The 26,633-nt window shown below is 40.7% G+C and overlaps 1 protein-coding gene across 1 annotated transcript in view; it reads right to left on the reverse strand.

Moving 5' to 3' along the window:
• Positions 1-26,633, reverse strand: part of BRF1 (BRF1 general transcription factor IIIB subunit) — a 172,025-nt gene that overhangs the window by 120,058 nt on the left and 25,334 nt on the right. The window contains exon 3 of the mRNA XM_014871337.2: positions 8,633-8,806. Coding sequence (XP_014726823.2) covers positions 8,633-8,806 — 174 coding nt within the window. The remainder of the gene's footprint in view (positions 1-8,632; positions 8,807-26,633) is intronic.

Raw genomic sequence — 26,633 nt, forward strand, 5'->3', positions numbered from 1 at the left:
CGTATTAAGCAGAGAGCCAACCTAATTATTTCCTCTTTTAAACAAGCTTTAAGAAGATTGTTAAATATTTATTTTCACAAGCATGCAAGGATCGCTGAAGGTCAAAGACATCAGAGGTGTGATCCCTTCCTTATCATCCCTCCTTTGTATTTATTTCCCTGGAAGGAGGCCTCTCTGCCATCACACTTCCCTCCCCTCATCCATCACCCAGGACTCATCCTGACGTTGTTCCTGTGGTTATCCCCCATTCCTCTGCCACCACCAGAGGCTTCACGCCCTCTTAGTGCTGCCAGCGAGGGCTGTCCCTTGTATTTCTACCCCGGAATTATGGATGCCTTTGGATCTCTCCCACTCCCTGCTTCTGCTTCTTCCCTTGTTTCACCTTTACCATGAGAATGTCTCATCAGTTCAGACACCCCAAACTGGAAACAAATTACTAAGAGGACAGACCATGCAATTAATTTCATTAATTATTATTTTTATATATTCAATAACAGACCGGTATTGCAGCAATTAAAAATCTGGCTCAGATGCTTCTGCTGTATTTCTGGGTTACACAAGGTCTACATGGTGATGGAGCACAGGGTTGCCAAATACTTCTCCTACCCACACATCATGTAATTCAAACCCACAGTGACAAAGCCTTCAGTGAACCTGCTCCAGAAGCCTGACCCTTCATTTCAAAGGTGTTTGTCCCAACACAGGAAGGTATGATGGGCAAGGGCAAAGGACCTCCAGAATGAAAACAGTGTAGGTGCAGCAGCTCTACTGACTATAAACTCCCAAGATTTTCAGCTGTCATGGAACATCCCGAGTTCAAAAGGACCCACAAGAATCATCAAAGTCCAATTCCTGACCCTGCACAAGACACCTCAAGAATCACACCATATGTCCAAGAGCATTGTCCAAATGTTTCTTGAGCTCTGTCAGCTTTGTGCTGTGATCACGTCCCTGGGGAGCTGTTCCAGTGCCCAGTCACTCTCTGGGTGAAGAACTTTTTCCTGATATCCAACCTAAACCTCCCCTGACACAGCTTCAGGCCACTTCCTTGGGTCCTGTCACTTGGCACCACAGAAGAGACATCAGTATCTGCCCTTCCTCCCCACAGGAAAGTTACAGGCTGCAGTGAGGTCTCCCCTCAGCCTCCTCTTTGCCAGGCTGAACAACCCACAAGACCTCAGCTGCCCCTCATATGGCCTCCCTTCACCATCCTCATGGCCCTCCTTTGGACACTCTAACAACATATTTTTTTTTTTTTAATATTCTGGTGCCCAAAACTGTGCCCAGGACTGGAAATGAAGCTACCCCAGTGCTGTGCTTTGAGAAAAAACTGCCCAGAAAGAGACTTGAAACACTCTGCTCTGTAAAGCAATAAAGTATTTCTGCAGACGGATTTCAAAAGAGTATTATTTTGACCTCTACAATTCAAAATTTCCCTTAAATGAGGAAAACAAAGCTATCAACACCAGCCAAAATTTGTAATCTTGATAGGCCATCTTGTGACCCTGCCCCCTCTCCATCTCTGCAGATGGTTTGTTTAATGCTGCATTATGGAAAAGCTGACAGTTCGAGCCACCTGCTGTGTACCAACATCCTGAAAGGAAAAAAGTTGGTCACCCCTCTACACAAAAGCTGGTGAGAATTTCATCAGTGAATTTAATGGGGCATGATCAGGTCTCTCCTTGGCAGGACCAAAGGTCAAGCTCTATTTTATCCAGAGTTAGTAACAAGTGAACAGAAAAGCAAATTTTCAGAGTGTGCAGTTCTCAAACAAAACACTAGCCTGAGCACACACATATGCGTGCAAAATTGCAGTCCTCCTGCTTCTTTTGGATGATATATTTAGAAATCCTATTAGCTGTAGAGATCAACATTCTTATCTGAATTTCCAGGATGCTGTAACATGCAAAATTAGAGCAGCTCTCTTAAGTGGGTCAATTATCACTACTGCATTTACAGCAGCTTTTCCCCTCCCTCCCTGCAGCATGTAATGGGCATTTAGCACAAGGATTTAAACAGTCAGATGTTGAGTTGACACACACCACAATGTAAAGTTCCCTTCCCCTTTCATATTTTCAGAATCGTAAAGGAACAAAGGAAGTCACCCAAGTACAGAATCTCCACATTAAAATTGCAGTCTCCCAGCAGAAAGCTTCAATGACTTCCAGAACAGGGCACCCTGCAGGATAATTCCAGTCAGCAATCACACTCACTGTTTTCCTGCCACATCTGAGTCAGACACAAGTAAGGTTTATGGCTTTCCCCTCCAAGGGACAAGAGGAGAACCTGAGGGCCACTAACCGTGTCCCCAGCCCTGTCCCCAAGGGTGAAAGGCCATACAACCAGTTTGAAAGGCTTCAGGTTATTATCGCCTCAAGAAGGAATTCTCTTTAAAAAACACTGCAAACCACCAGACACAAGTGGAGCAATTCAAGTACCCAGCACCACTTCAGACTCTATGAAGACATCCAGAGCAAACACAGGCTCTTCTGCAACACAGCAGGAGGCCAGGTGATATACCTGAGAGGCTCCTTGTGCCTCACTGTCCCACTGCTGCCCATGCATGAGCAGCCCTGGCAGAAAGGGGATGAAGCAGGGAAGAGGAAAGAGCCACACAGTGGAATATATAATGTCAATGAGCACATGGAAAGGAAAATTTTACTTTCCCAACAACTGGAAACACGAAACACATCATTCTCTCAGCACCACACTTGCTTTATACATACCACTTTATAGGGAAAAAAAATGTGTGAGGCAGCACTGCAAGTGAAAGATGATATGATTCCCCTTCCTTCCATGGAAAAGCAGACTGGATATGCAGGCTTCAGGTCATGAGCCCTGCTGTTGAAATTCAACAGGTCCAGCCCCGGCTGGAGGAGAGGGTGATGGGGAGAAATTAAGGTGCAGAAATTAAATTTCTGTTGCTGTCCCTGGCTGCCCTCTTCCCTATATGTCCAGCATTTTCTCGTGTGGTATTAAATAGGAATGATCACAAAAGCCAAGCATTACCAAACACCTAACTCTTTGGAAATCTATGCAAATGACATGGAGCAACAACAGTCACACCCTATTTAAGGAAGCAATTTTTTCTTACTAGATGGAAACTCTTCCAGCTAAAATCCATCCACTCAAAAACAGAGCAATTTTAAAACTTCATTTTGAAATTAAGTGAACGAGGCTTTTGCAAGCCTTCAAGTCCAAGCAAATGCTTCATTAGGAAACATTTCTTCACCAAGAATGTGGTCAAACACTGGAACAGGCTTGCTAGAGAGATGGTCAAAGCCCTCAGCCTGTCAGTGCATAAGAAGCATTTGGAAAATGCCCTTAACAACATGGTATCATTTTGGTCAGCCTTGAATTGGTCAAGTGGTTGGACTGGATGATCACTGTAGGTCAGTTCCAACTGAAAATATTCTATTCATCTTACTATGAAGATCTTGGTGTCTCTTACCACACAGTGAAATGAAGTAATTTGCCTTAGTAAATATTATATGTATTTTAACAGTGCAATTTAAAATCCATTTTTATTCTCATATGTCCTTGTCACAGTCCACACTTGAACAAAACACATTTTCAATGCAACACTACTTAATAAAAAAACTTAAAAGGTCAGTTACTAAAAAGAAAGTCCTTAACCAGAGAGAAATAGAAAGTGGTTTTATTAACCTCTCTAACCAGAGCTTTAAAATTTTCTTGATTAAAGCCTAATTTCAAAAGTTAACTTTTTAATCAGGAACACCAGGGCCTGCTGGCTCCAGGAAGTTTTACTGGAGGTCAAAAGATTACTGGAGATCTAATTTTTCATTTCTAATAAAAAAGGAAGTCTTGCCCTTTTCCTTGCAAAGACAGACCTTGAAGTGTTAGTAGAGAAACAAAGAATGTATCCATCAAAGGTTCTCATGGCGAGGCTGTACAAAGCTTCCCAAGACAGCATGGAGCTGACAGAGCTGCTAATGCTCGACAGGGAATTAGCTGAGTTCCTCCTGCAAAGACCAACATAGCAGAAAAGCCCAGTAGCTGCTGCCTAACCAAAGATTAAAGAGACCAGTTCCTCATTCCATCACAGATTTTCTGGGTAACTCTGAATGTGTCACTTAGCCTCAGTTCTGCACCTGGAAATGAAGATAAATACTCACAACTTCCCTTTCTGTGACATGAAAATAAACACATTAAACCAGGAGACTTTCAAATAACTTGGCAATAAAATACAAGTACTGCAGACAGATAGGAAATAACAAAGTGCTGCCCCATTCAGCTGCCCAGCTTTTTCCCAAACCCTTCTTGCCTGCTGGGATCTGGCAATGCCTTCGTGATCTTCCTTCAAACAAAAGGGAGGTTCACAGGGCAGAGGAAGCCAGGGAGGAAAAGCTCCTTATGCTTTCCCACCCAGCTCAAGTTTACATCTGAAAGACTTCAAGGCACCAAACGTTCTCCTGACAGCCTTCTGCTCCCAACGCCCAGAATGAAGGTTATTTTTCTTATACATTTATCAGAAATGTTCTTTTGCAAACAACTCAGGACAGAGGCCTCACTTGGCTGCCTTGGTCTGATCCCAGGAGGATACCACCTCTGTCCTCTGACAAAAAAAAAGCTACCAAAGACCTCTGAATAACTCAACCTGTCTCAGAGGCTGCCCAGCTCAGAGCCCCCTGTCATCAAAACTGATCAGCTTTACTGGAAGGAGAAAAACCTGCCCTGAATTTACCTTCAGAGGCAAACAGAGGGATATTTACACAAGATAGCTGGTGAGGGAACTTTGCAGGGACTCTTCTCATGTGGAAAAGGATTTATTTACTATTGACAAGACAGGATTTAGTTTACAACTAAGGGTGCATTTTTCAGAGAGCTTCAAAGGAAAATAATAAATAAATGGCATAAAAAGTGTATGTGTGTGGGATAAAAGACATTTACCATGTAAAATGTTGCTATAAAAGACCCCAGGTGGTAGCATTGGAAAATACCACAATATCACACAAAAGAGTGGACAGTTGTACAGTTTTTCTAACTGCTGGTTACAGTAACAGGATTTCAAACAGAGTGAAATGTTCCTTAATTAAAACAAACTGATATCCCACCTGGAAAATCCTGGCCAGGCTGTCATTGTTCCTGAGTGACCCTGGGGCAGCCACAGGTTACAGCTGAGCCCATAAGTCACTCAAACACCCTGCCTGGCTCTTCCCAAGTTCTCTCTCTTGGGAACAGCGAGACCAGCTAAAGCGCCCTTTGTTTCCATTCTCACATGTGTAGGGGTGGAAAAGCTGTTCAAAACATTACAGAGAAACAACTGAGGGCTGTTACTATTCCAAGAAACAAATGAAAAGCCCGAGTCTGAACTGCCCGGAGCGTTGGCAGTGCCAGACAAAGTCAGACGTCACTGGAAACGCTCAGCACGGCTCAGGCCCTGGAGGGGGACAGCAGGTTCCATCACACCTGCGGGTTCAAACCGTTCACATGGAGTTTCTGCATTGTGTCTTTACCTCTGACACTGATAACAGACACATCGACACATTTTCTGAAGAGAATAATAAATTGAAGTTTTTATAGGCAACTCATCAGACGAAACACCTCCCAGATCCAGCTAATAGCTAGCAAGCTGTTTTCCCTGGAAAACATTAACACTGACAAGCAATAAAGGAAGGCAAATGAAAAGCTATGCCAAAGTGGCTGCATTGTGGGGGTTTGTGTCATATAACCTAATAAAAACCGTAAACTGATGTAAAATCAATTCACATCTCAAATAATATATACAAAACTTTCCAAAGGATTAAAAATAAAAGCTGCTCTTCAGATAAATAAATTTTTATTTTCTCCTTAAATTCTGGAACTACTTTTTCAGATTAAAAAAAACCGAGTTACCAGAATATTTTGCATTTTTGCATTAATTAAATAATGCATAAGAACTAAGGAGAACATAATGTTTTCCTATTTCAGGCTGAGGTTTATTCAGGCATAATTCAGATTGCACTAGTAGACTTGGCTACAGTATTCTTCACATTTTCACAGAGGCTGGCTGGCGACATGTGCATTACGAAAAAAAGAAGAATAAGCAGATAACCATGTCAGATAAATACATTCCACACCCTCAAACTGAACTCACAGACACAATTAAATTCTCTTTTCCCTCTCCAAATGCTTCCCACTCCTTTGGTTCTGCCACAAGAACACAACATTTCTTGTCACTTCAGTCCCTTACTGCATCTCCCTGTTCCTCCCCAGGCATTTTTGCTCCTTCTACCATGCAATTTTTTAAGAAACATGATGTCTTCTACTGCTAACACCATTCTGTTCCCAGGTAACATCTCTTGCCTCCACAACTCCCAAGTCACTCAGATAACTCATTTGGGCCACTCAGAATTAGTGAGCTGTCTCTCAGTTCTGAGGATGTTGCTGCCCTTCACTACTTCTTCCCTGTCACCTGCTTCCTCTAAAATACTTTCACCAATCTTCAGCCTTTAACTTCCTTTTCTAAATTTCTCCCACATTTCTTTGTTAGAATTCTAAAATTAACACGGTGACGATGAACACTTTAAACTCAGGAACTCGGCTGAGCAGTGTATTGAAATGTTGAAGTGTTAAAAATACTGCATGTCCTTTGTACAGAATTATTCAATGTACTGCTCCTCTTTCCAAGCCTTCCTTGGCACCTTCTCCAGAAGACCAAAACCAGTAAGTTTATTACCCTGAATATGGATTTTAATTCTTGATAAAGCACTTTGTCACATGGCCACCCTCTCTACACCTGCTCTTGGCCCCTCTGCTCCAAAGGCCCTGGAACACCCCTGTTCCTGTGGCCCATGCCTGCACTGCCAGATGTAAGCTGGGAACAAGCAGAACATGCTGGTAGTGATCATCATAATTAATCTATGGAGTCTTTCTAATTTCACTTTCTAATTTCAAAGGTCGGCAATTTGCACCTGTAGCCCTTGGGTTTTCAAGTTTCTCATGAAAGGAAAAGATACAAGAAAAGGAATTTATATTTCAGTGTTGAGAGTCCATAATTTATTTGGGCTTTTGTTTTTTAAACTATACTGGATTTTAAATAGTAATAGAAAACAAAACAAAATAAACAAGCAAAACAAAACCACAGTGGAACACAGGTAGAAGCTGAATGAACTCCCTCTCCCAAAGTGACAAAGGTTAAATTCTTGGTATCAGCTACAGAATTAAGTTTATCTAATGGATTTTTTAAAAAATTAACACTAAAAAAATTTACCTGTATGGACATGCACAATAACCTTTTCAATCCCAGGTACCACAGTAACTGTGCAAATGAGGGTGGAGTATTATTGAACTCATCTTTGCAGTTTTATTCATACTTTACTCCTAGTATTTTATGTGAAGTACCACACAGAACGTTATCTCCATTTATCAAGGAAAGCTGGGAAATTCATTTAGGGATTTACTAAGTGTCAACCAGACCAATGTATCTTGCACATAAGTGAGATATATGCTGAAATAGTTTAAAGAAGGTTAAGAAACAAGTAAATTATTTTTGCTTTATTTGTTTGCTCCACGTTAGCTACACTTGCTGCACAGATGGCTGTACATTGCACCTATCTGCTTCTTACAGCCCTCATTTCTTCAAATACTTGTTATCACTATCAGTGGGGAAAAATAGATTTGTGTATTACAGCTGGGCTATCATTCAGAAGTATCAAATAACAACTGTAAATAAATTACTTTAAACATGACATGAGTATAACTATAACACAAAATCATAAAAGGGATCTTAGAGATAATTTATTTTCAACATCCCTGCCATGGGCAGGGACAGACCAGGTTGTTTAGAGCCCAACCTGGCCTTGAACACCCCCAGGAATGGGGCAGCTACAGCTTATCTGGGTAACCTATGCCAAGCCCTCAGTTCCTTCACTTTAAAGAATTTTTTAATAGTTAATGTAATCCTACCCTCTTTCAGGCAGTTACCCGGAAGATATATTATCAAAATATTGGTAACACCTTAAAGTCAACACTGTCTTTATAGCAGTGATAGAGTGCTACTGTTCAAAGTTCACGTGGAGACTGTACAGTAGGAAAGACCAGTATAATAGGCAAGCCTACCTTTTAATTGCATTATTCCTGCAAAATCACATTTTTTTAAACATGCAAATACAATGGCCACAACACTACTACATGAAAGTAAAAAAAAAAAAAGTAGTAGAAAGCACTACTTTTAGAATACTGAATATAGTTTCTGAAACGATAAAAAAATCATCTAAATCTTAAAATGAAAGCTAAATTGTTCAACTGCAAAAATATAGAATGAGAGCAGCAATCTGGAAAAAGCATCAAATTAGAATACTGAAGATGTGGACATACTATTTTAAAGTAGAAAGGAACTAAACACAGAATTGTAGAATGATGAAATGATAGAATGGTTTGGGGGTTGGAAGGGGCCTTAAAATACACCCAGTTGCAACCCCTCTACCATAAGCGGGGACACCTATTTACTTGACACAAATTTACTTGAACCACAGGAAACATTCCCATTCACTGCAATGTATAAAACCAACAACGACCAAGTCAGCTCTTAAACACTTACCTTTTCACATTTTGAAACAAGGTCTAAGTGGGACAGTTGACTTGCTAAAAGTCTACTATTTATTTATATTTTACGACTGTGAAAGGATACGAGGAGTTCCTTCTGTCCTACACACCAGGTACAGACAGGCAGCAATGATGTGGGTCCTCTTTCTGCCCCGGGTTAGGTGTTTGCTCACAGCCATCTTGAAAAAGTTAAAGGCAGTATCCAGACAATGTTGATTGAGTTGAAGTTGATTTCCCAAGTGGTGAATCTGACGCTTCCCTAGAAAAATTAACAAGGAAAAGAAAAGCTTAACAACTATGCAGTTAATGTGCTTTCAGGTTGGGGTCTTTTAGTGTTGGGTTTTTGGGGTTTTTTGAAGACAAAATTAAGGAGGCAGATTTTGGATTTCATCTCTTTGTGAAATACAATGGCCGCTCAAGTTTCAGGAACTATTTAGCCTCGGCTCCTCAGGACAAAAAAAAAAAAAAAGCCTTGTTTTGGACTGCTAAAATTGAAACACATGCAATCAATGAGCTCTGGAACACTCAGCCACAAATATCAGTCCCACAGAGAATCCAAGACACAGCCAAGACTTCTCAGACAAAAGATTATGCCCCTCTCCCTTAACATCATTTGCCAATTAGCACTTGATTAGCTGTAGCCAAAACCAGAGGTCATTATGTGTTTGACATTGACATGCAGAAAGAGAATTTTGCTGCAGCTCTCCAAGAAGAGATGGAGTTTGCTGTTCCTCTGACCACAAATGAAGTCCACAAGCAAAGAACTCTACTCCTGGCTTGCCTGTGATCCCAATGATGGGAGGCACTTCCTTCCTGCAAACACGTTTGCTGCCCAGCCTTCATTTGAGGCTTGCCTGCCAGACTACTTAGGTTAGCTTGTGGCTTCAGGAAACAAATGTGCCTTCACCCTCAAATAAAACAATAAAAAGAAAAAAAGTGTGTTTGGGATGATTCATGGCAGGAAGTGGTCCAGCTGCTGGGACAGATGCGGGAAGCAAGGTCCAGTCCGTCCCCACAGCTCCAGCTTCAGAAGAGTGTGCCGAGAAGACAGCTCAAGAAAAAGATGGGGGAAGTCACGAGGAAAACAGAGCACTCAAGTTCCTCAGCATACGGGGTCAGACAGCACATCAAGAAAAATCCTTTCATTCAATGTGCTGGGCAGATGTTTCCAGCACATGTATTTACAAGAAACTCTCATCTGTTCCCTCCAGAGATGACAGGAGCAGCTTGTGGAAGGGGCACAAAGGTGTCTGCCATGCCCACCACTGCTCACAGGAAGCAATGGCAACCACACAGTGCTTCCCAGGACACCACCAGGTCCTGCACAGACCACACACCTTAATTTTAGGCAAATCCCTACACCATCATCACTAATAACATGGTCAAAATGCTTCACCTCTGAACAACCTTTTGCCAAAGAAGCTGGTTTTAACAAGAAGTGACTCCAGCCAGGCAGCTGGGGTCAGCAGGACTCTGGCCAAACAGGAGCTGCCACAAAGCAGCAGCTGCTGCTTCCTGCACACGTGGCAATTATTGCACTCAGCACCAAGATATCCTTTAAGGCACACTGGTCAACTGGGTGTAACACGTTTGGTTGTAAAGTAAGAGCAAGGGAAGGATCCATCACCCTCCATGGGAGGTGTGGGCACGATAAGCTACTCAAGGGTAATCAATAGCCCATTAGGGGAACAGTTTTTCCACTGCCATCAGCAGGCTCTGGACTGGCACTCACCAGCCTCGAATACAATTACCACATCTTCCTAAAATTAAGGTAGTAACTAGGACTTGGGTCTTTCCATAATTTTATTTCACACTCTACAGTCTGTATGTTGCTTCTTCTGTCCTTAAGAATCAGTTTATACTCATCTGTGGGGGAGAAAATGCACTTAAGTACTAAAAACTCATTTTGCAGTGGCAGCAAGCAACTTCCCTTCAAAAACAAAGAACATACCAGAAAGAGGGAAAAAAGAATAACATACAGGAAGATACCTGAAATTAATTTTTTTCATAAGCTATTTTCACCACTGAGCTGCTCCCATCCCCAAGCTCCCATTAATATTCTGAGTATTTAACCTTTTCTTAATTTCAAATGTTGAAATATAATAATTAATCATAATCCATCCTAAGAAAACAGTATGCTTGTTTGAGTAACATATACATTTTTAGCTGAGCTCTTCATCCACCATTGATATTTTAAAGTAGAATTACTTTAGGGCTAATTGTCTACTGAAAAAATACCAAAGAGATCTAAGAGAAATGTACTTGTGTACTTAGGAAATGTTATTTCTCTGAATGTTTTAGTTAGCCTTCTGCAGACCAGAGAAGGTTTTAATTCTATGTGCTAGAACTCCCTCAAGCTGCCCTGTGGTATTATATCAGTCATACAATTTGTGGAAAAACAAGACAACTGTTACACTGCTGCTTATCCCCAAAATGAACAACTTAATTCAGGACAAGAATCTTCCTTGAAATTAAGTGTATCTTGATGACTAACTTGGTTTTGTCTTTATAGAAGAGAGAAAGAAATGTACTGCTTATAGCATCATCTAAGATAAACATTTACATTCTGTAACCAGTCTCCTATTTACTAAAGAAAGATCAAAAGCTTTGTTGTTTCCCCATCACCACCTCCGCCCCTTGAATTTAACATGACAACAAAACTCTATTTTTCTGGTATCTTATGTAACACTAAGAAAAAAAAATAGCTGAAAAAGTTAGCATTAGCAATTGTGCTTCTAGATTTCTCTACAGGAAACTTCAAGATACCTTTTACTCCTTCTGATTTTACTCCTTCCCAGATTCAAGAATGCACTCACAGCGTCCAAGAAAAGGCAGATACCAGCTGGATGGCTGTCACCCCAGCACTGCAGTACACAACCAAGCCATTGTAGAGTGCCCTCACCCTTGTCAGATGACAACCAAATGTATGTCATTTTGTGACTTCCAACCTTTTCTGCCTAGCTGGCCAATATGACATTTCCAAAGCTGAAAAATGTATCTCTGTAACATTTTATTTAACTACAAATACAGTGATTTAATCTGTTGGTATCTGAAGAGCAGATGTTCATACATAGAGAAATTGAGCTTAAGAAAACAACTGATCAAAATAAACTCTCTATCCAATGCTCCAGTTACTGCTGACAAACAAGAAAAGAGTCCAAATACTCATTCATACTGCCAGTCCTCAACATGAGAAGCCCTCAAAACTGAGCAGTGGCAGCCACAAACCTTGCAAAGCATTGGGATACTGCTCCTCCAGCAGCAGGGTCAGTGCAGGGAGGAGCTGCCGAGCAGCTGCAAGCTCCAGGGCTGGGAAGATGAGCAATTCCCTCCAGCAGACCTACAGCACTGCATCATGGCCATCAGCCCTTGAACATCCTCCCACTCCCACTAGCTGGGTGGCATTTTATAACCTTGCAGTTGCTGTTTCCCTCCTGTCTCCATCTCCTCTCTGACTGCCAGCGTGGCTCCAGTCAGCCCTCAGGGCACTGCCTGCTCTCACCTACGGTCCAGGGAGCTGCTCCAGCCAGCTGCAAGGATGCAGCAAGTCTGAGGATCTCAGCCAAAACAGTGGAATATCCAACAACATAATGCAGTTTATTAGCAATCTGCTCCACTCAGTGTTCACCTGATTCCATCACAGTGCTATGAACTCCAATGAATTGGGATTCTCTACTGGATGGAAAAGAACTGATACACCTTTAAACCCTGTCATGCTCTGGGCTATAGAACACTCACAACACCTTCATGACTTTCTTATCCATTTTATCTTGCAGGACAGCTTTTTAAAAATTTCAGTGTGACCCTGCTCTAAAAACCTGCAGCTACTATCTCCATACAATAAAGGAATATCATCACGTGGAACAGTCAGAATTAAGTATTGCATTTTTTTTCCAAATTGCTATGGAGAAGCACAAGTTATAAAACAAAACATAGAGGGGTAAACCAAGTCCCTTAGTAGGTGCATCTTTTATTAGCAATTTGCAATAAGCATTGTCTCTTGGCCTTACAGGTTTTTGACAGATGCTGGGATTCTTTTTTTAAACCACAACAAATAGCACCTTTGAGGTCAAAGCTTACACTTCACGCTGCCCTTGCAATTTAGTGAGGGCAAGAAAATTGGTACCTAAGTACCTTTGGGAGAAGGGCGGGGAACTGTGTCTTTTTAAAAAAGCAGGACAAGCCCAATAGCAGGGTTTCAAAAATCCTCCCCCTGTCCTCACCAGTAAAACAGTAATACTTTAAAGAGCAAAAGAACAAAAGTCAAGAAACTACAGAAATTTTGCAATGCATGGAGCACACACCACGCAATTCCCATTTATTTCTCAAAGGCTCATCGTGCCATCGGGTGGAGGGGGAGGGAGGGGGAGAAGTGAGAGAAAGAGAAGTTTGCACTTTTGTAATCAACACACAAAATCAAGTTCCCAGGCTACCAAGTAGTAAAGTTTATCACGCTCCTGAATCTGCAGCGAAAAACAAAAGGCTCTTTTCAGCTTTAGTTCCAAGCCTACTAAAACAAAGTGTTTCTACCCATCTACTCCCAGCATGCTGAAAGAAACACCATCGTCTTCTCTTCATCTGATGCCAACCTCAATGCTTTGAACTGGCACAGCAGACCTGAAGTGACAAGTTCACATAGGACCACTGAACACTACTATCCTTTTATTTCAGATAATTTCCATTCTTTTGACAGAGGAAACAGTGGTTATTACAAAACAAAATCTGTAGGCCAGAAATCACTGTCAAAAAAATAGATTTGCAGAATATCTTGGTTCTATTAAATGCTTACACAAGAGGCAGTTGAAAGCAAAACTGCAGCTTAAGTTATAATAGAAGCAAAGTAGAATAAGAGGGAAAAATCAGACATATTCTTTACAAGCAATTTTCTTTCTTTTATGATCTCATTACTATAGAAACATCTTGTTCTCTTCCCCTGTGGAAGAGGAATCATACCTTTTTTTGGACCCCTTAAAAGTCAGTAATGTCAAGCAGCTACAGGTCTACATTACTCTTATCTGGCTTCTGCCTGCTCATCTGCATCCTTTCTTTCAGTCTGACAGAGGCTGTGACACTGCTATTTCACAGTACTTGTCAGGATGAAGCATAAGTTTCTAGGGAAATAACAGGCAGAACAAAGACAGAGCCTAAATGAATTGTTATTATGATACTAAAGTGCATCATCAAAATCCAGGCATATGAATTTTCCCCCCTTTCTGCAACTTGCTCAAGGGGCCCTGAAAACTAGTGCGACCTGAAGCAGAGAACAGAGTCATGTTAACAGCACTAATCCTTCTTTTGCAAAAAGGATTGTTATGGTAACAAACACTAGATTCTATTAAAAGAAACATTTTGGATGATTTTCGCTTGGGTATTCATTTCCAGCATTTGAATTACTTTACCAACTGAATTTTATGTGCAGATTTTGTTCTGCATTTGCGTTTTCATTCCTTTTCTTTCTTTGAAAAGGCTCCCCAAAAGAACACCAAAAGAAGAGGGAAAAGAGCAGTTTTTATGTGTGAGCATCCCTGCATGCTTTGTCACATCTTTCAATTTCAGCAATTCCCAGCTCAAAGCCTGAATGAATTTCCTGCTCTTTGCTCCATGCCAGGCTTCTATGTTATTTGTGTTACAAATCAGTAAAACAAACAAACAAAGGCACAACAGGGACAGTCCAGTGGGGCTACACTCATGAAGGCTGGTCCCAGCAGCCTAATCAAGGGGAGAGTCCTGTGATCAGAGGCAAGAAAACATTTAAAGGGAGGGAGGGAGGGAAGAGGCTGCAGCACTCACACCGAGCATTTCCAGCCACACACGCAATACTGGGAGCGAGGAACAGCTTTATCCCTGTGAGCCTGTAAGGAAAAAGGCCAATGAGCAGTAAAAGTAGCAGCACAGCAGGACACTGCAGCAGTGCTGACCCAGCACAATAACAAGTTTAATTTTATCAAGGTTAGCTAAGAGTTATTCCAGTAACACCTAATTGCCCGTGAGGAAAGTGATGACCGTGCTGGCCTCGTGCCACGCTCTGCCTAACTTGAGCCTAGCTCCAAATCCCTCTCTTGCCATCTGGTAGTGGGTGCACCCCACATTCCCAAAACCAGGCTCTTCCACACAAGAAGTCCCCAGTTCTTCTACAGGATGTGTCAGTCCCCAGGCTGAGCAACCTGGAGCCCGGGAACACTTGGCCCCACTCCGACTGATGCATCCCCAGTGCCTGTGTCACCTGGCAGACCTGCTTCAGGGGCTGCCCAAGGGTACACTCTGTTCCTGTTATCTCAGCAGAATAAAACAGTTCCTGGCCCTTTCCCTGCCACATTTCACCAACTGTGCCAGCAAAACTGCTTTTGGCAATGAACAGAAAACCAAACCAGTAAACTGACCTGTGTTAACAATAACCTTGTGAAATAAAAAAGACTTAATCCAGACCTGTTTACTGAAGGATTGATGCCTCCTCTTTATCTCTGTAGGGCCAGACCCAGACTATCTCAGTGCAGAGACCTGTATTCAATTTCTCTGCCTGCTGACAACAATCCAACCCATCCATTTTGCCTCCCATGAGAGCACCCCATCTACCAGGTGCAGGTCCCCTGTCCTGGTAAAGTCCCTCCAGAGCACATCAAAGGCTCATTCACTCATTCAGCTTAAGAGAACAACCATGCATCTTTAAGATTAATGCCTTAAAAATTCAGATGGTGGTCACTGCTGCAACCACTTTTTAAATATTTGATACTAAGCTACTTTCCTTTCACCTAGAAAATTTGCTGTTAACATCTCTTCTCAGCACTTACCCGTACTTCTTTAAGTATTCATTCCCTCAAAATTGGCCCTTGTATTCCATTAATGCCAGAACAGGCCTGCAAAGCACCCACATAACTTCTCCCACCCCACTCCTCAAGCACGTTTTCCATTCCCTGATCCTATGATACCACTCCCACATGGAGAGCCTCTTTGCATATACAGCAACTAACCATTTGAATTAATTGGTTTTAACCACTCTGAAAAATCTGGCATCACAAGTGATTTTCTGCATGCAGTTCCTGGAATTCTGCTTCCCTCACAGGTGGCACTTCCACTGCTGCCATTTCATTCCCATTATCCATCTAACTGCTACCCACACTTCAACAGACTAGAAGCCATACGGCTGATGCAGAGGCTGCACTTAACCTATTGCTAATCTTGCTCATCATCCTCAAGACAGCAGCTTGCTCATTTCTTAACCCTGCTTAATTATTCTCTTCAGCACAGCTAAAGAAATGCTTGCTCATAAAGTCCTTACTGAACTTCATTTAAGATGTCACATTGGGAAACCACAGTCAATGCTGACATTAAAAGAAAACAAAAGCAAGAAAACCCCAACAAAGCCCTTATCTGTTGATTCACCAGCACTGAAGGAATTGGATCACAATTGTTTTAAGTGAAGCTAAAGCCCAAGCTGTTCCTGCAGACAGTGTTCCCACCTCCAACATGACATTTACATGGCCACACACTGATACACATGAGGCAATTTGCTGTGCTGAAAATCAACCCAAACAACAAAAAAGCTGATTTTCATTTGGACTAGTTCCCTCATGTAACTCAACAAGCAGCCTCCCAAGCCCTAACGGTGGCAGAATGTGGCAGGGGCGAGGAGAAATGCTGTCAGCAGCCACATACATGTGGATCAACTTAAAGCAAATGTGAGACTGAAGCCTAAATGGGTCAAAGAGAAAAGTACACACTATCCCTACACTTCCTCCTGCTTCTCTGCTACTACTCCCAGCCCTCGCTGCTCCTCCTGTCCTAGGCGGCTTACACAAATGTCTGACTTACCACAGTTTAAACAAATGCTATCGTGCTCATTAGTTATTTGAATGATTCAGGTCATTTCAGATTCATTTTGGAAGAAAGCAAATACGGGCTTTTTTATATCCAGAAGTTTAGCTAACTGAATTTTTTCACTCGCAGAAGATTTGCAGCTGTTTCAAAGTTGAAACAGCTGGAAAGCTGCACTACTGGCAAAAACTGTGAGCACATGTATGATTAATGTAGCATAACCCTTACCTGTCTCACATTAAGGGAATTGGAAAGAAAAAATTAAAATACCAAGAACTTTGAGATAGTGGCAGCTTTTGGACATGCAAGATTTCCTTCTGAAAGCACCACCCGTTAGGCCTTGCTTTAATATTCCTCTATATTGTTTGGACAGTGATTTAATTTTTTTTTAAATTACATATTAAAGGAAAGTTATTCTTAGAGATATTTCTATATGTCTCTACATGTAAACCTTTCCCCTTACACTTATCAATTACCAGTTGTTACTCTTGTCACAACAATAAATGGAATATTTCTGCTGTCACACAGCATTACTGCCGATCCAAGAACCACCTTCAACCACCCAAGATCATTTTTACATCACTGCAAGAAAAAAAAAAAAAAAATATTTGCTCATGACATAATCTGACAGTTTTGAAAAGATCAATTTTTAGAAGTTTTAAAAATCTGCAATTCTAGCATTATGAGAATGATAGAATTTATTTCATACTTTTACAACATATAAAGCATTTAATTAACAAGCAACTGTCATCAATCTACACAGCTAGAAAAATTAATGAATACTGCATAATATAGGAAAAAAATTCCATTACCTATTGGTAAAAGTTATCAGTATCTTTAAAAGCAAAACAAAAACGAAGACTGAACACAAAGGGATCCATTGCTGCAGTGGAAAACTTTGCAGATGCGAGCAGCATATAAATCAGAGCAGTGTTATCTGCTCGCTGACAGCCAGCTCTCCTGCCTTCCCTGCAGACTGGGGCTTTCACAGGCACAGAAGAGTGAAAGCTGACAGGAGCCATTTTTCAGCCTTGCAAACACCACGGAAGCCGACAGGAGCTCCGGGAGTCACAGTGTGCCTCATGGACGAGCAGGATGCAGGAGCTGATGGTATCCCCTGCCAGAACTGCCACTGACACCAAGGGACAGGGACAGGAGCAGAAGTAATTGAGTTACCACAGCTGAACAATTACCACTTCCCAGCTGCACTGCAGCAGCCATTAGATAAGGTCACACATACTAAGATTGTTTAAAAAAAATCCAAAAGCAACCTTCCTGTTTAATCCATATTCCCTGCTATAAAAACCAGTCCAGCCTTTCCCTTTTCCTGCCAAGAGGCCCTTGTATATCCCTGTGAATCTTCCCTACTTTCCTTGTCCACCTTTAACACTCACCTTTTATAACATGTCTGAGAATTTACTTGTCCTCAGAACAATTTTCCTCTCCTAGAGTTCAGCCCTGCTCCTCTGCACACCAGTTGTTCTGTCAAAATACAACTGTTAGGGGTAAGTTATTTCCACTCTCCATCATCCAACTGTGCAGGCAGGAAGGACCATACAGACAGACACTAATACCCACTCTGCTCTCAGCCTCTACTTAAGGTATGCTGCTGCATCCTCAGGACTGGAAAAGGCCCATGAGCCCAAAGCTACTTTCAGGCTCTGATTTTTGTTCTGGGGGTTTGTTTTTGGGGGCTTTGGGGTTTTCTTTCTTTTCTCTTCCCCTATAATTCCATGTACATATCTAACAAAAGACACTTTCTTCCCATCCAGACCCTACCCAGCTGGCAATCAAAGAAGATGACACAGTCATTTCCACAGTAGAAATTTCATACATATCAACTAATTGGCAAATTTCTTAAATCATCAAAAAATATGGAAATACAGTGAGTAGGCATCAAGGTAAAAGGATGCAGAGAAAAGTAGTTGAGGGGGCGAAGAAAAAGAGGGAGTTATTAGAGATATCAAAGGGATAAGAGATAAAACATGATCTAAAAATGGAAGCAGAAAGAGAACTGAAATCAAGCAGGGAAAGGCACAGAGCTGTTACAAAAGCAAGAAAGACTGTATTAGGTTAATACTTATTTAAGGTATTTTTATATGAAGCTGACGAGTGGTCAAATACTTATTCCTTTATACAGAGGGGATAAGAAGCCTGGCAGTTAGGTAAGACAGCATCAATCTTTATCCAGGCTGCAGCTAAAGAATTAAATTCTGCCCTTAGCTTGTCCCTGGCAGCTGAGTCCATCAGCTCCAGCATTCATGCAAGCAGTGTGATTCTGCAGGGGCTGCTCTCCTTTAGCACCACAAACGGCCTATTTAGATCAAAGCTACAGCTGCCCTTGGTAATTGCACCTCTGTCCTGCCCTGGGATGATGGAAGACATTATGGACAGGGCTTCAGCCTCAACTTTGCATTTCCTTCCTTTTTAAACTGAGCATAACTGAAGGTTGCCACAAATCTCAGCTATACCATGTAGTGAATCAGTGATGCGATTTATCAAGTCAGTCTCTCGTGGTATCTACTTCAGCCTGGAGTTGGAAAGAGATTTATGTTCAAAGAGAGAATGCACATATTTCAGGAACAGCCTTGTATTTCTTTAAACAATAACATTTGTATAAGTTAGATGTACAGACTGGTTCAGTAAAGAATTAAAACTACAATGCCATCTACATATTTCTAGAGAGCCAACGTGGCCCTCTTAGAAAGTATTTGGCATATCTGAATAATATTTATCTGTATGTTTGTGATGCCTTCCACTTATTTATATGAGGCTACTATTTTATGTATGGGATGTCATACATCAACAACGGTTTGGGATGAGGAAATTCCCACTAGATTTTACTCTTCTCCTCTGGAGCCCTGATCACCCTAGAAGAAAAGATTGAGAGCATGGCTGGGAAATAGAGGGTGGATGTTTAAAGACCCAGAGATTGAACTTAGAACCTTCACCTAATTATCAGACATGATTTGTTAAGAGAAAAGCAGAAGATCAGTAGACCTCTGGAAGATGAGGGAAGTTTAAGCCATAAATAGATATAAGCATGAGTTCATGCCTAAGGGCTAATAACATGAAATTAAAGGAAAATGTAAGCACTATGTTAACAGGACCTTAGAACAAAACTCACTGGACCTCATAATAGTTTCCCAAGGGAACTGGTGGAAACTCCCACTGCTTGGAACATATGAATCCAGTAAAGGCAAAACACAAGAAAAATTCATGATATGGAATGATGCTATATAAAGAAAAATGGGCTAAGATGATTTACTAGGTTAAAGGGAAGTTCTTATGCTTCTGCAATACCATAACCTTCGGAGAGAGGCTGCTTTGCATGACAGAATCATTCTGTATTCTATGTATACAGAACAAGAGAAAATAATGCCTCCACCCTTTCCTCCCCAAACAGCCACCACTGCTGACTTGTACAACAGCCTTCAGCCTGCTGAGTTTCACACAGAACAACACAGACCCACTGTCAGTCACACAGAACAGCCTGACCTGGACAGCTCAAGTTTCTGCCTTTTAAATTTTTTCTTTCCAGTCACCACTCCATTCTAGTTTTCCTAAATTAAATATTTATTAAATATCAAATGGCATTATTTATTAAATATTGTATTAACAGCATATCCCACCAAAAAAAAGCCAAAAAACAAAAAAAAAAAATCCTCAACACTTGGTCATGCAACAAAATCTGAGACATTTTCTCCATAACCAAATCTTCAGACACCAATTTCCTTTGCTCTTCCTAGATGATCCACTTACCTCCTATGCACCAGTCCTTAGTAGTTAAAGAAAATTTTAGGTAAGCACAATTACGTTTTTCTGTTCTTTATGTGCTGAACCTCAAAGATCAATTACAACAGGGCTTTTTCTGTGCAGCCTGACTCCGAGATAGGATGTGAGATCATCCATTAAACATACGTATCCAAGACTAGATGCATTATTAATTCCTTTTCCTCTAGGTAATATGGTATGGTGAAAAATAGCTACCAGAGAACATACTGAGTACTAAAGACTTAAACAGAAATCAGTGGGTTTTTGTGATGATTGCTATGCAGCAACCTAATGGATCTCATTAAAGGAGACATGGATTCTTCTCCCCTGATACTGCCACTGCTCCCACAGGATGCTCAACACAAGAAAGAGTACTGATTGCAACAAACCCCCAAAATAATTCTGAGATAAGCTGAGAGAACGATCTATCTGAATTTAACATTGTCTGGGTCTGACTACAGACAGGTCTAAATTTCATAGCATTTTCTGATAGGTGACAGTGTTTAGAATTTTTTTTTTTAAATAAGCTGACTATAAAACACAACCTGCCTCAGAGTTTCAATCAGGTAGGTCCTGTGAACACCAAAATGAGTTTTTTCTTTGACTTTGTGGAGCTGTAATCTAAGAAGCTGCCCTAAGGAATTGCTTAACATCAGCATCATCTTGAACCTAACTAACATATTGCTTCAATACAGTCCACAGAGTAAATTCTATTTACTGACCTATTTCAAGATCCACAAAAATAAACAAACACTTCAATCAACTGCCTGCCTCAGACCTGTTTATGCTACAAGCAGCTCCTCACTGAAGGCCTCAGAAGTTCTACTGCTACATTAATCAGCCTCAAGGACCATGTTTTCCCTCTGCAAAACAATTATAATCTGGCCCTTCCTACCTTTTGTATTTTGCTCAAGTGTTATGAAAAGCAGACAGGCTGATGAAATTCTACCTAGCTTTGTGCAAGATAACACTGCAGTCACGTATCCATGTCCCTGGTAGCTACAACAGCAACAACACACACCAAAATTCACATTTTTCTATAGTCAAGTGCCATCCTACTGCACAAGAAGAAGTATAGGTGCTGCTTTGTTTAATCCAGCTTTTATTGTCTTAAGCCCTCCACTCCTACTGAAGGCCATGCCCCTATGGACAGGAAGCTGAACTTGGCACAACCAAACATTTCTAAGGGCCTCAAATCAACTGTGGTTTTACCCTCTAGCAGCAGTGCCTGTTATCATTTTGAAATCAGAGCACTCAAACTTTAAGAACATCTTGTTGCAAGTGGCTGTTATTATGTCATCTCCCTTTTATGCTTTCTGCAGAGTGAATCAGGAATGGATATCTGACACAAGGATCCTTCTTAGCTTAACAGGGAGCGAGTGCTTGTGGAGGAGATGGAAAACCACACACGATTCCCTGTGCTGAGCCATGGAGGCTCGTGACAGCCCTTGACTTCTGCTGCAAAATGCAGGGGACACAATTCATCCCAAATCTACTTTTTTTAAGAACTTGATTTTCATTTCCATGTGACTGCTTACACTCCCTTACGCTCCCCTTTATCTTCTGCTGAAGTTTTCTTAGGATATTTAATTTGGTATTTAATATTCAGTGTCACTGTAATCTCACAACTTGCCTTTGCTGGCATGACAAATCAGTGTTTCTCAGAAATCCAAAATAACCTCAAAGCTTTTTTTCCCGCTATGTCAAAGACCTTGATCAACTTCAAGTTTCCTCTTCTTCTTAAAGCTAGAATCAAGCACTGCAATGATCTCAGAACAAAATTTGTCATACATGTCAGATCAAAAAGTAAAGAGCAATGTTGGGGGAAACAAACTACCCACACATGTAGTAGGAAAACTGTGCAGCTGATGGCAAAAAGAGCATCTGAGCACCGCTGTAATCCTGCAAAATGAACATTTTTTTCTATTCTCAGTTCCCCAGATCTATAATAGGGTGCAAACTACCCTTGAGGAAACCATCTGCCATCAATGCACAGTGGACTCACCATGGACAGAGAACACAAAGAAGTATGTTTATGATCCACAGGATGTCTAACAACTTTATTTTGACCAAAGCTACAGATACCCATTTGCTCTCAAGAAAGAAGCTGGCAGCAAGCAAGAGTTAACTTTTAGTATAGGGCCAGCTGGAATAACACAGACCACTCAGACAACAAACGTCACCTCACAAGCACCCTGGATTTGTTCCAAAAATCACTTGAAAAGTGGTATTCTTTCTTGACACGCTCAAGGACTGATTCAGCTTACACCAGAAGCAGTATTTTTTTTTCTAGTGCCTGTCAGGAGCCATAGTTTCTAAATCTACTTTGAGATGCCTTTGAATAGTCTCAAGATACACACTTTCCCACAGTATCACTAAGCAACCTTTTAAATTATTTTCCTTCTGTTTAAGTTTAAAAACAAGATTTCATGTAGCTAAATATGTCAGATTATTTCCCTACCTCCTACCTTCTAAAAAGAAGAAACCTGTAGATATACTTTTCTAAGGTGGAAAGGGACTGTATTTCCAAAGCTAGTAACTCACATTAGTATTGCTATGAAATCACTTACAAGATTTCTACTGACATTCAATAATTTTATTTCTAGCGATTTTCTCTGAGCTTCCACAATGAGGGAGCAAGCAAATATAACACCTGCTTGGATTTGGCAAGCTGCATGGGGCTCAAGATAATAAGGCAACCCCTTAAAAATATCCTAATTTATAGATGCTGATTTGCTGACAATAGGACAGCTTCATCCTCACCTTTGAAAATGAGGATGAATTTGGATTAGCAAATTGTGAGGATTCATCTCACATTTAAAATGGAGGCTGGTAATTAGAGAGGAGTGAATGATAAATTAAGAGCTATTAGTGATTTACTGCATTTCCATATAAAGTCTGTTTTCCTCTCTTCACAGCAAACATAAGGTGAAAAGCAGGAGAGGACACACAAAAACCTCAGCCTGAAGACTAGATTTGACTGGACCAGCTGGGCCTGTACTTTCATTAATTTTATTTTTTGCAAGGGTATTTTCTCTATCCTTCTTGGACTAGAAGAAATTTACTCTTTTTCTTTCGTAATAAATCAGGTAAAATAGCAGAGGATGAAGTTGCCAGTGACAGTTGAAAGGGAAAATCCAACATCCTCCCCACCCACCCCACCACCACCCCTTGCACCAGCTCCCAGTGCTCTGAAGATTTTTGTGCTGAGACACAGCCCAAGGAAAAAAGACAGTCAGTTTTCTACAGGCATCAGCCAGAGCAAGAAAGAGAAGTGAGGCAAGCCTTGGCAAGAAATGCAGCCACAAGCCTGGAGTGAAGCTCATCAGTAACACACAACTTCTATGCTTTGTCTAAGATTATAGAAACAACATAGGATCACAGAATGTTTGGGCTGGAAGGGACCTTAAAGATCATCAAGCTCCAAACACCCCCTGCCATGGGCAGGAACACCAGACCAGGCTGCTCCAAGCTCCATCCAACCTGGCCTTGAACACTTCCAGGGATGGGGCAGCCACAACTTCTCCAAAGAGCATCAGCCACTGTCTCACCACCCTTAAAGGGAAGAATTTCTTCCTCATATCTAATCTAAACATAACCTCCTGCAGCTTAGAGCCATTCCCCTTTGTCCTGTCACTACATGCCATGAGCAAAGACATCCATCTCCTAATCTAATTTACAAATTGTCTTTTCCCATGTAGAAGTAGTTCCATGCATCTGAGCTTGCATGTACATGCACATGTGCCCAATGGAACCAGAAATACATCAACTGGCTCTGCCAAACTCTAGAAATAAGTACCAGGATGATTTTTAAGGATGATCACCCATGCTGTAGCACCTGTGCTAACCCATAACCGCAATATTTATGTCTCCATTTTAGACGATATTGTGATGCTTTCTGAAGGTGTCTTTGTCTTATACATCAATATTGTAAGGACAGGAAACAAGAAAAGTCAAGTATCTTAGTTCTATATTGTTATTAAAAAAACCCTCAAGCCTCAGACCAGACCTAATGACCAGTGTCTGCAGAGCAACCCATTCTTAGAAATTCATCCTAAGTCGATGGACTACAAAGCAAAGTAGCAAATTCATGATTCTTACCGTAAAAATGCAGAGTGCTTTCCCTGAATGCTGATTTATAAGAGCAGTCAAATAGCATATCTAAGGTACAATGGAAACACTAATCAATACATTGTCTTTAAGGAATGATGGCCATACAGGAGAAGGTGTTGGTGTAATTCCTGTACATCCTAAGTGATTCCACAAATCCAGCTCTGTGTATACCTCAGAAACTGAAACTGTGATCCTAATCTGCTTTCTTAATATTATGCATTTCATAGTATACTACCCAAAAGTACAAACAATCAACTGAGTGGTGTTGGGGCACATAAAGGAAGAGTATACAGTTTTCTTCTAAAAATCCCATTCCTAATTGATTTTTTTTTTAATCATTTATATGCTCATTCAGGTAATGCAACATCTTAGGGAGTCACACATTTGGATATAATTAGCCATTTGTTTTGTGGCATTCAGTGCTAATGACCTTTCTTTGAAGAAAGATCCATGTTTGATTTTTCTATTGTTCCAACTTAAGAGAAGCCTCTTTGGGTTGAAAACACAGGAATCCTCTGAACTGACTTTAAACACCTAAGCAATCAATGGCCTTTGCAATTAATTTTCTCTGTGTTTGTTTGGGACAGCTTTGTTGTAACAGCATGAAGGCTTTAAATCTTGGTGATTAAAGCCATCTTCTAGGTACATACTTGGTGTTCCAAACAGCAATGCCAAGCAAATACAGCTCCTGCTGACATCCAGGGCAGGTCTACACAGCATGGATCAATACCAGGCTTAAGTATGCTAAACCCAGCTTGCCACACTGGAGCCTGAGTTTGAGGACCACACTCTACTTCTCTCTCTACTTTTTAAGCATCATTTGCTTATAATTTCAATTAGAAAACAAAGTTAAAAGAAAAAGCTCTGTGCAGGAAATAACAACATCCATTTTGCAAGTGTTACATTCTTAATGTAGGAAATTATATCTAAAATTACAGCAATAATAATGCCTCCAGGAGGGGTATGCATCTGAGAATTCTTTCCCCCCCTCCTGCAATTACTTAAACTTCCTTCATTTCTATCTACATGTTTAGCACTACTTAGGTTTAGTCTAAGCAGCCTAGTACTTAGCTGTTTTTATTTCCAAAATGATTCAATTATTTGAGTACAAAGAGGGGGAAAACATCTTCATCTAAAGGAATAGTTTGCAACTTTAAACTTATGGCTTCCCATTCCACATTTAACCATAAACAACAGTTCTGCAAAGCCTTAGGAAAAAAGCAAGTTTCTTTACAACTCTAATTACTTTACAACTACTGAGGGAAAAAAATTACTACATTTTATATGTATGTTGCAAAGTTTTTTTCTAAATAAGAGAAAAAGCATTGCATTTACTGAAGACATTGAAATTGAAAAGAAATTGTGCATTAGGAGCCTGGATTTCTTTTTAAAGAGAGCCTTTCCAGAGCAAACTGGAGTTCTTGCCCCTCCAAATTCACCAGGTTAAACTACATTTCATTCATGAAACAGGCTATGTCCAGCTTATGCATAGACATCACCCTTCAACCTTTCATCTTTGCTAAAACATTCAATACTTGCATATTACACTCCTTCATTCCTTAATGCAAGCCTTCATAATCAGCACCCAAGAAGGAATCACAGTGGCTACAGCCCACACATCCAGCATCCAACCTCTTAAATGATCCCATATAACATTTTTACATCAAACATGATCGTAAACCGTGTGAGAGAAAATTCTGCTCTGAGCAGCTCTCACAAGAGCAAACCCAAAATTTTCAGGAAAGGCTTTACTTTAAAGACATGGCTAAAGAAAGAAATTTGTTTCTCACCACTCCTCCCATGAAATTACACTTGAGAAGCATGGCAATGGCAGGATTGAAACTTATTTTCCTGGCATGTTTTGAGCGGTGTGTAACAGCACCACCTGGTGATTGAGGCTCAACAGGATTTTCAACACATCCACTAAGTTAAGGAATAGTCATCAGCACAGAAGAACAGCTTTTAAGTCTGGTTGTGTATAATTTGGCTTTTTTTTTCTCCTTTAAAAACACAGGCAATTTTCACCAGAAAATGGTAAAAATCTGTGGTTCTGCTGAAAAATTAATCGAACTCCTCAGAATTAACATCAGCTGACTTCTGATGGTAAAGAAAACTCTTGACATAGGAACACTCTGTTTAATAAAATACAGTAATTGGTTCAAATGTTTTAACATACTAAGTTAACCAAATTATTGTTTAAAGGTTTGCTTTGTAGTTCAGACAGATAGAAAAGCCACCTCAGAACCAGAAACAGTCAAGTCTGGGTTACTAAAATACTTGAAAAATATCAAACTGGATGTCATGTATGCTGTATTTTCTAAACTGATTAATATATAAACAGAGTTAGAATTTTGGTCCTAAAATGCATTACAAATTTTACTGCTGCT

This window comes from Sturnus vulgaris, chromosome 6, assembly GCF_052056855.1.
Source record: "Sturnus vulgaris isolate bStuVul1 chromosome 6, bStuVul1.hap1, whole genome shotgun sequence".
Taxonomy (NCBI): domain Eukaryota; kingdom Metazoa; phylum Chordata; class Aves; order Passeriformes; family Sturnidae; genus Sturnus; species Sturnus vulgaris.